The following is a 13,341-nucleotide window of genomic DNA, read 5'->3' on the forward strand; positions in this document are numbered from 1 at the left end:
CACCAGACAAGGAAAGAAGGAAGCAATCACTTTTCCTTTTTTCACCAAACACCATATTTCAAATCTCATGCTAGAAAATTTAGCTTTCTTTAGTCAGTATTTTCACAAGGTTTATAAATTAACTGTAAGCAGCACTACCACATAGTGATAATTTTGGTCAGTAAAGGGTATCTCTCCCTAAAATGCAATTAGGCCTGACCTCTCTTATTCAGGCCAGGATGAATGTCAAGGGAGCTGGTTCATTTCAAGTTGTTGAATGCAGCTCACAATTGGCTAACTACAGCTCCAGTCCAACGAACAGCAGCAAGCCCATGATAAACTGCATTCCACTGAATGGAACCCACCTGCACCCTCTTTGTAATGGCTATCTGCCCAACTGCTGTGAAAACAGCAACTAATCATATCAGGTTTTAGGTGGAGATAGTCTTCATATAAAATTCAATTAATTCAATTGTATGTAAGTGATTAATCTGCTTATTTGAAAAAAAAAAAAAAAAATGGAATTCAAAAGTAACATTGTAGTAAATCGAGGTCTATATAGCTCAGTGTAAGCGGATAAGGTCTCTTACACAGACTAACAGGCTGTAGTGATTTGACACGATTGCACAGAAAAATTGATATTAGTGAACTGAGACCAGTTTTTATGGTACTGGTGTATTAGCTGGAGTCCGTTAGCTGACAGCAGATTCACACAGTAAGGTGGACTGATGCAAAAGCGGGTACACAAGAAGGTAGTCAGATGTATGCCAGGGTTGGTACACAACAGCATAGTCAGTGTGTCACAAGGTGCAGATAGCAGGAGCTGTGTAGGCCGAACACTGAAGCAAGGTTTCAATCAGTAAGCGCCTTTTATTTGCCCAAACAGGAAACAGGATACAAGATCATCTGGGGCAGTACTGTCCATCTTGAATAAAGGCAACTTTACGCTTTATAACAATAGTGACCTTTGGTGGCAGGAGGTGAAATTAACTGAGACTATTACTAACACCTGGTTTGTATCCACAGTTTGGAAACAAAAACCCAAAAAGAACTTGTAGAAATTCAGCACCAGAGCCTGAAAATCAAGGGGAAGATTGAGGAGTAAGTCATGATTTATGTCTGAATTGGTACAACTGTTTTTCTGCTACATAAAAGGGATGGATTCACTTAGGAAATGTGATTGAGTTTTATGGCAGTAATAATGCATCATTCAATGACATACTTTACATGAGCACAGAAGACTATGGTTTTGTGATTACATTTGTTTACACTTTTGTTGGTGACTGTATGTGTTTTTCATTATCATAAGGGCCTCGATAGATTTGAACTTTAACGCACTTGCCTGAAAGTCCTCAGCTGCATTATTTCCTGTCCTCATGTTTGATCTGATTGATTATATAGAGCTACACAGAAGCCATATGGGTGGCTTTATGCTGCTGATACATCCATACTTCCTGCAACTCACCTTATTTGTTCAACATCCATAACATGATATTTGCTTTATACCCAATGTTAAATAACAATATTGCTATTTATATTGCCTTAAATAATAAGTCACTGCATTTTCCCTTCATAACTATTGCATTGTGGACCTTATTTCTTTTTGAAAAGTTAAAGGATTATTCAGTTCTTCTCACAGACACTGTTCTTTTCATTATATTGTAATATGCCAGAATCAAAATGTTCCTCACACATGGGCAAAATCTCCACAAGACTAAAACAAAGTGTATGCAGTTATCTTTAACATAAAAAAATAAGAAAATAATAATAAATTTAAAAAAACAACAGGTAAGGTTTCTTTTACCCATGGGTTTACGGTCATGTAATAAATTAATAAACAAGGTTTGTTACTGCATCACAATTATTGGATATATCTGTTAACAAATATTGGTTCATTGCATGCTTCATTAAGTTGATATATTTTTATTTCCAGATTGAAACAGGAACTTTCAAGTGGGGTGAAGCTGAATCAGGCACTGCTTTTAGAGAAACTGGTATGAAAAATATTTGTAAATGTTATATTAATTTGTAACCCCTGGACAGGTATGTTCCAAGAGTGTAATATATTATTAGGAGCACCAGTGCCTCAGTCTCGACAAGGCTGGCAGCAAGTATCCTATGGGTTCATCACATGCCAGGGGTCAATCCTGAAGAACCCCCTGTCATGTGACACTATCAGTAATGCAAATAGGAAAAAGGGGAAAGCAAAAGTGAATACAATAACAGCAGTGGCTAAGCATGATTTTAATGGGCAAGTAAATGGTCATAATAATTAGAATAAGAGTTCACTGTGATCAGTAAATCAAAAATGAACAATAATATAAAATATGAGCTTCCACAATAAATTAGCTGTGTGTATTTTTGTGGTAAAAACATTATATAACAATAACTCAGCAATAAGTAATCGCTCATTATACAATTAATATCACTCATGATCCTGCCAATATGCTCCCACTATCTAGACACTATTTACATATTAACCATGCTGCTTCTGCCGGTGCTAAAAGAGAGGGCCTGATTAATTAAGGAAAATAAGGCAAAAAAAGGAGTAAGTATCCTCCTGGACAAACCATGTTAAGATGCAAGGGGTGCAAATTAGTATACTATCTTGCACATAAGTTAATTCTTGGCTATTTTTTCCTGTAGCACACAGATACTTGATAGCTTTATTTTTACACTGAAATTTAAAGTTGACCTAGGACATGCCCTTTGGCATAACCAGTATTAAAGTAATTATATTGTTTTCAAATAAGCATTGTCTAAGCGATTGTGTTGTGTTTCCAAAGCACAAATTAATTTATTTTAGCAGATGCGAAATTTAGCAGTTCAATACATAATTATAATACAGTATAGCCAATACCAAAAAGATATATACATACCGCGCCCGCATGTGCTCGCTAAGCTGCGCTCCACAGGTACCAGCTTACAGTACTTTACTCCAGAATACTGTGATCAGAGAAGACTGGGCTAATACCAGCTAGAGCTGTATTATATACACTAAGTGTTACAGTGAAAACAATGCAGATGGTGTGGCTTGCTTCTATTGGTCCAGGTATCAGGAAGGTCCAGTGTGCTGCAGGTCATAGGCCAGTTCAAACCAAAATATCCAAAGGTGGGGGTCATCTCTCCAGACTCCAGTTTCAACTAGTCTATTGGCATTTTACAGTTGTTATCACTCTGATTATTTATTCCCTAACATCAATAACTAGAGTATGCAATGTGCGATCTCTTCAGCAAATGAACCGGACAACTACTGATGTATAGGGGATTCAAATGATACTAAACATGACACAGTTCCTGCAACCTGAACCTCAAATAACACTAAAGTGTACATATAATCGTAATATATAAACTAATAATAAACTAAATACTATCTGCTCATAAATATCACTGTAGAACGGAACCAATATGAATATGAAATATATAAATAACTAAATGTTAGAGTGAGAGTGTGTGCGTGAGTATTTTACCACGCGATCGCGCTATGCCACGTGTTACGTGGCATACTGATCGCAATCGCACGGCAAAACAATATTAACCAATATACTTTCGTTCATCCAATTATACGATTTCGACACCAGTGAATTTTATTAGTACAATTGATGCTTAGGGGAAATTTACGAATGTGCAATTTCGGATGCGGTTTAAAAATTGCCACATATTGGAAGCGGCATCATATTGAGAGTCGACAGCAACAGATTCCAAATGCAAATGTCACACCTAGAATCAACTCCAGACCTTTTACCTGCTTCATTGATGATGAAATAACGAGGGAATAGCCCACACATGTCCATGAAATAGGGTTTGAGTCGATTGTCCCATTACTTTTGGTCCCTTAAAAAGTGTGAGGCACATGTAGAAACCGTTGTAATTCCTACACCGTTCACCTGATTTGGATGTAAATACCCTCAAATTAAAGCTGAAAGTCTGCAGTTAAAGCACATCTTGTTAGTTTCATTCCAAATCCATTGTGGTGGTGTATAGAGCACAAAATATGAGAATTGTGTCGATGTCCCAATATTTATGGACCTGACTGTATATTAAAATAACCCTACAAAGTAAAACACAGTGTTATCTACACACAGAAAAAATAAATATTCATTTTTATATTCACTTTCTCAGATACAGTATGCTACAAATTATTATATAATAATTATTATACATTTTATATATTGTTATAAAATCTGTTGTATCTGGCTAGGAGGGAGAAGTCATCTCTCACACAGAAGCCACAGGCCTACACTGCAGCCCTTTAGGGACATTTCCTTGTAGCACCTAATTAAGTTGATGTATTTTTGTTAGTTTTGAAAAAAACTGAGGCCCCCCCACAGACTTTTTTCAGCAGTCATGGAAAACAGTTTAACAAAATCCGACTCTAGCAGCTGCATTTCATTTTAGAGTTATGAGTTTTGTAATGTAACTTCCCAAATTAGGTTTCAATGGGACCTTGCTACAGCCGCGTGGCACTTGCACCAGATATGCGAGCAAAGTGCATAGCTTGACTTGTCTGTATTTTGAATATCCCTGTGCTGCTACTAAGCATAAACAGCTATATTATACGGTGGTATTATGACTTAATTTAGGAATTGTACAGTACTTTTCGAATGAGATTTAAAGCATAAACAAAGCTTGTTAACCAAGGCCTGAGTAACACCAGTCTTGGACAAGGCACTAGTTGTGCTATAAAATAAATATAACTGAGAATGTGACTCAGACAATGTGATCAGCTAAACTGTTTACAGATGTGCAGAATGTGTTAGTTTAGCTACTGGCCAGAAATCCAATACATAGCAAAGGAGGACTGCTAAATATCTATTTGAATTTCAGACATCTAACAGTGATGGGTTTATATTACATTTCAATCTTAAAGAAAAACTTCACCAAGATCTAAAATTATACTGTATATACCCATACCCCAAGTAGTAGAACTGTGGTGTCTGGCACACTTGGCATTAATGAGATACTCAGACTTCTAATCCACTGTCAATTTTACTGTATTTTTATTTGAATGGAGAATTTAGAATTTAAAATTTGAATAAAAGCTTAGACACTTTCTTGTATTGGGAGCAGTTAATGTATGGTTGGGAAGCTATCCAACCAGAGCTCTGAACAATCTGCTGAAGTGACTATTGATCAGGCACTCTAGGGTTTATCATGAATGGCAGGAATGACAGATTCTGGACCAACAGAGAGGTATTCCAGTATCATATAAATTCTAGATGGAGTTAATTTTTTAAGTGTAGTGCAGTTTAGTATTACAACCTTTTGCTTATATCATGGGGATTTCCCATGGCTTGAATTTAATTCTTGAGTTCAAGCCATGGGAAATTCCCCTGTTATAAATCTGACTGAACTGCCATAAAAGCTCATTATGACGGAATGGGGTCCCACTGGACTGAGGACTTTTTATTCATCACCATTTGTCACAGTTTAATGTACTTTTTAATCCTTGGTCCAGTCTAAGTATATACACCATAGTATCGGTGTATTATGTGTTTTATTATTTTATGTTATTAGTTACTTTTTGAACTTGCTATTACCTGCAATTTTGTATGCATTAGAAATATAAAGGCTATTGCCATAGTGTATGAAAATAGCAGAACAGCAGAAACCATTTTACTTGAGTTAGCGAAGCTAATTTCCATTTGTCTCAAATGTCCATTGTTATAAGGTGTGTCATAGATCTGGGCTATTAGTAATCGGAACAATGTCTGAGTGACTGTTAAAATAGTTAGCTGGTAGTTAATTATATAGGTCAACAGGTAATCTGAAAGGTAATTGGTCAGATTACGTTTAATGTGTCTCCACAACACTATACTGATTGAAATAGCATTAGGAAATGTATTACTATGTATCAATATAAATGTTATTGTATCAACATGTATCACAGACTTAGATTGTGTAACACTGCAGATACAATGTGTCAAATGTCTTAATGTTTTACGCAAGCGTGAAATGTCATGTTATTCCCTGATGTAATATTGTATCCCTTTATTAAGTGTATCCAGAAAAATAGCTAATTCAGTCAACCTATTCCATTGTATGATGAAGGTAACAGAGAACGTATGTCTAACAGTTAAAGTGTCCACTGATAGACCCATGCTGAAAGGGGGAGGATTGGAACATCTTGACCCTACTCCCTGTTTAGATAGCCAGGAATATTAGGAGAGCAGAATGTCAATAGATTCATTCTAGCTTGGAGGATCCTGGTGTACAAGATATCAGGATAAAGGACTCTGGGCCAGGCTTGTAGTGCCATCAGAGGAAACCCTAACAGGACAGGGTCTGCGTGAGCCAATATCCCATGCTGGGTGACATAGAAACTGTGTAACTAAACGGTAGGGGCAATACTGTGAGAGGCTAAGATTCTGAAGGATACTGAGATTATTATTTTGGAGTGCTGACTGCAAGAGTTTGCTGGAGGGTACATGTGCCCATTTACCCTGTGACTTGTGAATGTCTTATGGTGTTGTGCTGTCATAGAAAAGCCTTATATGGATATATTCTGGTCTACCCGAGTGAGTTGAATCCCATGGAGAGTAACCACCATCCCAGCTATGTTATGGCTAGCATCTCAAACATGAACTCTCAGTGGAGGTCTTTGCCTATAGCAGCCACCTTTCCTGTAGAGCTAGTATTGCTCACAGGTACTTGAATGCCTCCAGGTCTTTAACTCTTAAGTAGTAGGAACTTATGTTGAGAGACAGAAACACCAGAGGTAGGAGGAGTAAACGGAAGACAGGAAAGGTCCAGTAGATCGCAATGTTCATTATTCAGGCAGAGGTCAGGGCAAAAAGCAGACAGTGGAAGTCCAGTATTCAGTCAGAGGTCAGGGCAACAAGGAAACAGACAAGGTCCAATATTCAGGCAGAAGTCACAACAGAAGTCAGTCCAATAAGGTACAGTGTCAAGCAGGTAAACCTGGAGCTGGTCAGTAATGTGGGCACATAACCTATAACCGGCAGGAAGGCTATGCCCTCGCTGCCTTAGATAGTACTAGTGGCCAATCCTGAAGCAGGGCTGAACCCTGCACTAATCAGCCCACAGGAGGCTGTTAATTAATTAGATTTAACTGTGCGCGCCCAGCTGTCTACAGCTTACCACGCGTGGCGACATTGGCGAGTGAGCATTCCGATTGCCCTGTCAACAGACAGGATGCTCAGACCCGATGTGATGTCCCAGCTGCCAGGGCAATAGCGGGTCGTGAAAGGGGAGATAGAGGCAGACCATCATGACAAGCTATGTGTGGTTTCCTCACACTCATTTACACCAGGAGCTCTTAGGAGCTAGTAATGTGTTGCGTACAAGGGTTTTTATTTTGCCAAGTCAAGAATCCATGGATTTATTACAGATGAAGACTCTTGATCTAGAGGGTGAATGAGGGTAGTGTATGGGGTGTTTTTATTTCATTAAAAATGTTTTTATACGGTGGCCTAGCTTGCATTATGAATGGATGCAGATTCTGTAAGCTCCTACTCATCCAGCACTTTATTGGGCATAATTCATAACCCTACTGTGGGATTTTGCCAATTAATCCCTTGCTAATAGCCACCTGTTCCACCTACAACAGGAACCGTCTCTGGAGGGCTACTATCTGACTATTTTGCTAGCGACCACATTACACCCTTAAGCCTGCCAAACACTCCAAGACCTACTCCTCAACTTTGCCCATAGAGATTTGATATCCTCTCTGGTTGCAGCAAAGTTTCAAGGCTTCTTGTTTACCACCCAGGCAGCAGCGCCCTCAAACGAATTGTGCCTACCCAATCCATTGGCTACCTAATGCTCCTTACAGTCTTCCTCATCCCTGGGGATTCTTTTACCTTGGCTCTCAGCTCCTGCACATCACTGAGATGACCCCCAGGATCCGCAGCTGACTTCACTGCCACCAACAATCGCTGCAATTGTCTGACACACAGAACAGGAGCCTGGAGCCTTATAATGGACCCTGCACACACATGCTCACCTCTTTTCTGCAGAGGAGACCCTCTGAGATTAAAGTCTCCCTGCAGACTTTGAGGGGCTCAACAGTTGCCAGAATAAACAAGGAGGTTAGTGGTGGTATCTACCTGGCTATCAACACTGAGTCCATATGCTTGCTGGTATTTGAATATAGCCGGTATGGTGAGTCTCCCTGCCCAAGGAACTTCCTGCACCTACTTCAGGTAAACATTTAAACTACAAATCTGCTGTCTCTAAAATTGTGCAGAATCCTATGATACGCTTTAGCCATTGAACACCATGACTGGCTTTCTTCACTGCCCTCTTGTGGCTGTTTGTGGACACTGAACTATAACCAAATTGATATTTACCACTCAACCTCACCTTTTGTGGTTCGATGATCTATAGTCTCTCCGCACAACTTGTGCTATCATTCTGGACATCCCTCCCATCTAGTTTGTGCAACTGGATGTAGGCCTCTCCTGAGCCCCGGATCCTGAGACCCTGTGATACTTTAATTGGCGTGGTATTTCGTACACCCCATCTCAACCTGCTCCCCCCCCCCTTTTTATTTTTGTTGTCATCTCATCTACCATTAACCCGTACCATAATATAGATTAAAACAGGCATGAACGTCATAAATCACATGGGCTCACCACAGCTTCATCTGATACACGGTACCGTCGGATCCGTAATTTAAATTTAAATGAGCATAAACCCATTGGGGTGTGAAGTTGAAGGGGGAGCACGGGTGATTGGTAGTGACCCGCAGATTGAGATATATGTCCTCCCTCACTTCTAGATTACCGACACATTTGCTAGACAGTATTACGCTATGAAAACCTTTTTTCTGTTTCAGTACATAGAATAGATGCTGAATTTCATGTTCATACCACCAGTGACGTGATTTGAAGTGCAACTAGGGAAGCGCCCGTGTGTATGTATTAAACTATTTGTATTGTTTGTATATGTGAAGACTTGTCAGTGGAACTCTTAATACATACCTAGGGCTGCAGTACCGAACGAAGCGCTAGACACACAGGCCGAACCTTGTTCAAGATATATAATATAGCGAGTTCTCCTCCTGTGATAGATTCAGATATAAAGCGGGAACAAATTAGAGTTTATCTCAAGAAATGCCATATCCCTACGACCTTTCACTATACAGTAACTAAAAGAAGCCATTGCTTCTACACCAACTGGTAAAAGTCCAGGGCCAGATGGTTTCACTATTAACTACTACAAGATGTTCAGCCAGATGTTAAATCCCCTCCTTCTACAGGCTATGAATGAAATTTCTGATAAGTCAGGCTTCTCCTGACAGTTCCTCGAAGCACACATTACAATTATCCCTAAAGATGGAAAAGACCCCTCCCTGTGTTCCAATTATCGTTCAATATCCCCATTAAACGTAGATCTAAAAATTTTTGCAAAAAATAAAAGCAAACCGCCTGAAAACCCTCCTACTGGACCTAATACATAGTGACCAAGTAGGTTTTGTCCGGGGCCGTGAGGCACGAGACAACACCACCAAGATTATTGACTTGATGCACCACATAAAAGGAGGTCATTCTCCTACCTTATTGTCATCCACTGACACTGAGAAGGCCTTTGACAGGGTGGACTGGCAATTCCTACAAGGCGTGCTGAAGCACATGGGACTAGGTCTGATTTGTCTTCATAGAATCCTTTCCCTCTATAAGTACCCAACTGCGCGTATTAAGATTAATGGCTCTCTCTCTGAGCCATTTTCCATTTACAATGGCACACGTCAGGGATGCCCAATGTCCCCGTTGATTTTTGTCTTGCATATGGAGGCACTTGCCCGAGTGATCAGAAAAAATCCAGATATTTCTGGGGTGAGGGTGGGGCGACAGAGCACAAATTGGCTCTCTTCACAGATGACCTATTAGAGACAATAACCAATCGCTTAATCTCACTACCCAATTTAATGCTTGAATTTGAAAGGTTTGGGACACTGTCCAATTTTAAAATCGACTATACAAAATCTATGGCTCTGAACCTCTCCATCCAGCCGCTCGTTGCGGAAGGTCTTAAAAGCTCATTCCCCTTCACCTGGCATCCCTCTCAAATTAAATACCTGGGAGAACTGCTATTGGAAGACCTCTCCATCTTATACAAAATTAATTTTATCCCATTGATCCCCAAATTTCAAGCAGACTTTGGCTGCTGGCGTTCTAGGGACTTCTCATGGCTAGTGAGGATAAATATAAACTGAATATTCTTCCAAAGATCTTATACCTTCTCCAAACCCTCCCGATACATATTCCTCCCCGATTCTTCTTAGATCTACAAAGAGTGGTATGCAAATTTGTTTGGGCTGGTAAGCCACCTATGTTTTGCCATGATATTTTATATAGGCGGAAGACTCAAGGGGGCTTTCAGTTCCCTTACTTTGCTAAATATTATCAGGCGGTACTTCTAAACAGGGTGATGGAGTGGACTAGAACGGCACCCTTTAAGCAGTGGATTCATATTGAAGAACATGCAATGGGGGTCTCAACAACTATATTTCCCTGGTTGCCCAAACTCGCACACACTTCACATCCCACAATTGGGCCCACTCTTCAATGCTGGGCCAGACTTCGAACTTTAAAATTTATATCATCCCCACTATCGCCTCTTACTCCCCTGATTGCCAATCCTGACTTTACACCCGGACTCACACCAGGAGTTTTTAAAACTTGGTACACAGACAAGACGCTTCGGAGTGGCCAGCTGGTGGTTAATGGATGACTACATGCCTTCTCTCTTTTACAGGACAGACTAGGCCTATCTGCTTCAGAGTTTTGGTCATACCTGTAAATTAGACACTATATACAATTGAGAGATGTTATGGAGAGTGCGAGTAGGGGTCTGACCGGCTTTGAGGAGTTGTGCTGCGTCTCTACCGAACCCAAACATACCATCTGAAAGATATACCAAATACTCATTGTTAACTTATACTCCAAATTACCTGTTTATGCCAGTACTTGGGACAGAGAATTGAGGAGAGAAACCTCTGAGCAATTTTGGACCAAAGCTTTCCAATACACAATGGCAAACTCCTCTAGCCTCTCTGTGGTGGAGACGCGATACAAGGTCCTATCCCGTTGGTACAGATGCCCTTCTCAACTTAGCAAAATGCACCCGGATGTCTCGGGGTCGTGTTGGAGATGTGGTTCCGGACCAGGAGCCACCTTCCACATATGGTGGTCCTGCCCTGTGATAGCGACATTTTGGAGTAAGGTGAAAACTGTTACAGAAAAGATTTTAGGCACCACAGCCTCAGATGGACCAGACTTCTGGTTATTTAGTATCTCAAATATACCAATTTCTCAATACAAAAAATCCTTACTTCGGCATCTATGTAATGCTGCCTTAGCAGTTGTCCCAGTTCACTGGCGATCTCCTGTGCCCCCTGACATACGGGAGTGGTTTCGACTGATTGACCTTTATTGGCTTATGGAGGACATATAGTTCTCCAGCCAAGAGAAGGTCACTGAATATTCAGCAATCTGGCTACGATGGCTTCAATTTAAAGAATCCAAGTCTTACCGCTCTATTGACTCGGGTTAACTATTCTCAGTTGAGACCTGAATGTTGATAGATGTTTATCCGAGAGGTCAGGTTACATGTAAACCCTGTGGACACTATCTCTCTTTTATCCGGGCTTTATACACCTTGAGGAGTTACCCGCTCCCCTATCCACTCTTACCTCCCTTCTCTTTAACTTTTCTTCGTCTCCTATTATGTCTGTGTCATTACATCTTTATATAATTGTTCTATATTGTATATTCGTAAAAAAACTAAGTTATTTTACTGTGACTCAAGTTTGAAACATGCCTTACTTGTTACATGTGCTTCAAGTTTGTACTAAATTTGAAGATTTAATAAAAAACAAATTACAAATAAAACAATACTCTAAAATACATATTCAAGTGAACCATCAACAAGAATAGTTGAAAGAGGAGTAGAATTTACAGGAGAAATCTTCCTCTGAAATCTACATGTTGTTGGGGAGATTCAGATGAACTGCAGCTGGACCTATTATTTTTGTGATAGTATATGGACTAATTTCAAAGTTGGTACATAAAATTAAGGTGTTTAGTGAATAAACTTGAACAACTTTGGTGCATGGGACCACTGCTTGTCAGCAGCAATTTTCAGATGAGATTTGACTTTAATAATGACTTCTAAAACTCTGTACCAAATAAAAGACATAGAATGAAGAGCAGAATGTGTGGCAGGGACCTTATGTCAAAAAGTACCATTGGATAAATATGTAGAATTATTCTGTCCATCTCAGGATAAAATTGTTACCCAGCCATCTTGGTGAGAGGAGACACATATTCTGAAAGATGTCTGAAAATCTTGATTGGCTGATATTTGCCCATCAATATGAGGAAAACTTCAACTGTGTATTCAGTTATTAACAAAGAGCACATCAATAATGTGAGGCAAACTGTGTATCATGGTCTGAAACAATCAACAAGGGATGCCATGTAAGTGCAAAATAACAAAAAGATGTACTAATTCAGAAGAATGGGACAATTTGGACAAAGGGCCGACGTGAAACATCTTGCCAAACTTGTCTACCACCACCCAAATAAGACATGGGCAGATCACAATAAAGTTCATCCACAGATGTGACCAAGATCATTCAGGGGTGGATTAGGTTGTAGCAGTCGAGCAAGACACTTTCAAGAAACTTTTTCTGAACACACATACATACTCTGCAGGCTTTGACAAAATCATGACTGCCCATGCACATGATTTGCCATTAGAATATAGGACATTTGGAGAAAAAAAAAAAAAGTGCCAAGATGACCACTCTAGTTGAATGGTTGCAGAAAAGCAGTGTTTTGTGCAAGAATTTGCACAGCAAAACTGAGAAGACAATTTGGATGAAGAAATAATAGGACCTTTGTCATAGGAGTGAGAAGTAGCTGCAAGAAAAGACCTAAGGAGACTTTATTTTTAAAAACCTGATGGTAGGTCAAAATGATGTAGAATCTGGATAAGAATAAGATCCAATGACCCGGAGAGAATTGTTTGCCACTTTGAACATATTTTTTTACAATCTGTGAAGATCGTGACAAGACATGGATCCCCTCCAATAAATGCTACCATTCCTTTAAAGCCCACTTCATTGCTAGTAGCTTGTGGTTCGTAAAGTAAATTTCTCTAAGTAGGGGAGAATTTTCTTAAAAAGTATTTTTTAAGGATGTGCAACTTTGCCAGAGGATTTGTTGGAGTTGTGAGAGAGCAGGTCCTGCTGCTGCATCAGGGATTTTGCTTCTACCCAGAAGAATAAATCTATGATTGGATGTAGAAGAAAGAGAAGACTATCAAAGACAAATAACTTTTTTTGCTTCCAAAGCACACTCTTTAGAGATGGCATTCTTCTGGAACGATGTT

At 39.7% G+C, this 13,341-nt stretch overlaps 1 protein-coding gene across 1 annotated transcript in view; it reads left to right on the plus strand.

Annotated features, from left to right (window-relative positions):
* FAM227B (family with sequence similarity 227 member B) overlaps window positions 1-13,341 on the plus strand; it is a 408,110-nt gene that overhangs the window by 370,485 nt on the left and 24,284 nt on the right. Inside the window, exons 14-15 of the mRNA XM_075207966.1 lie at window positions 1,006-1,080; window positions 1,913-1,973. Coding sequence (XP_075064067.1) covers window positions 1,006-1,080; window positions 1,913-1,973 — 136 coding nt within the window. The remainder of the gene's footprint in view (window positions 1-1,005; window positions 1,081-1,912; window positions 1,974-13,341) is intronic.

Source organism: Mixophyes fleayi, chromosome 4 (assembly GCF_038048845.1).
Source record: "Mixophyes fleayi isolate aMixFle1 chromosome 4, aMixFle1.hap1, whole genome shotgun sequence".
NCBI lineage: Eukaryota > Metazoa > Chordata > Amphibia > Anura > Limnodynastidae > Mixophyes > Mixophyes fleayi.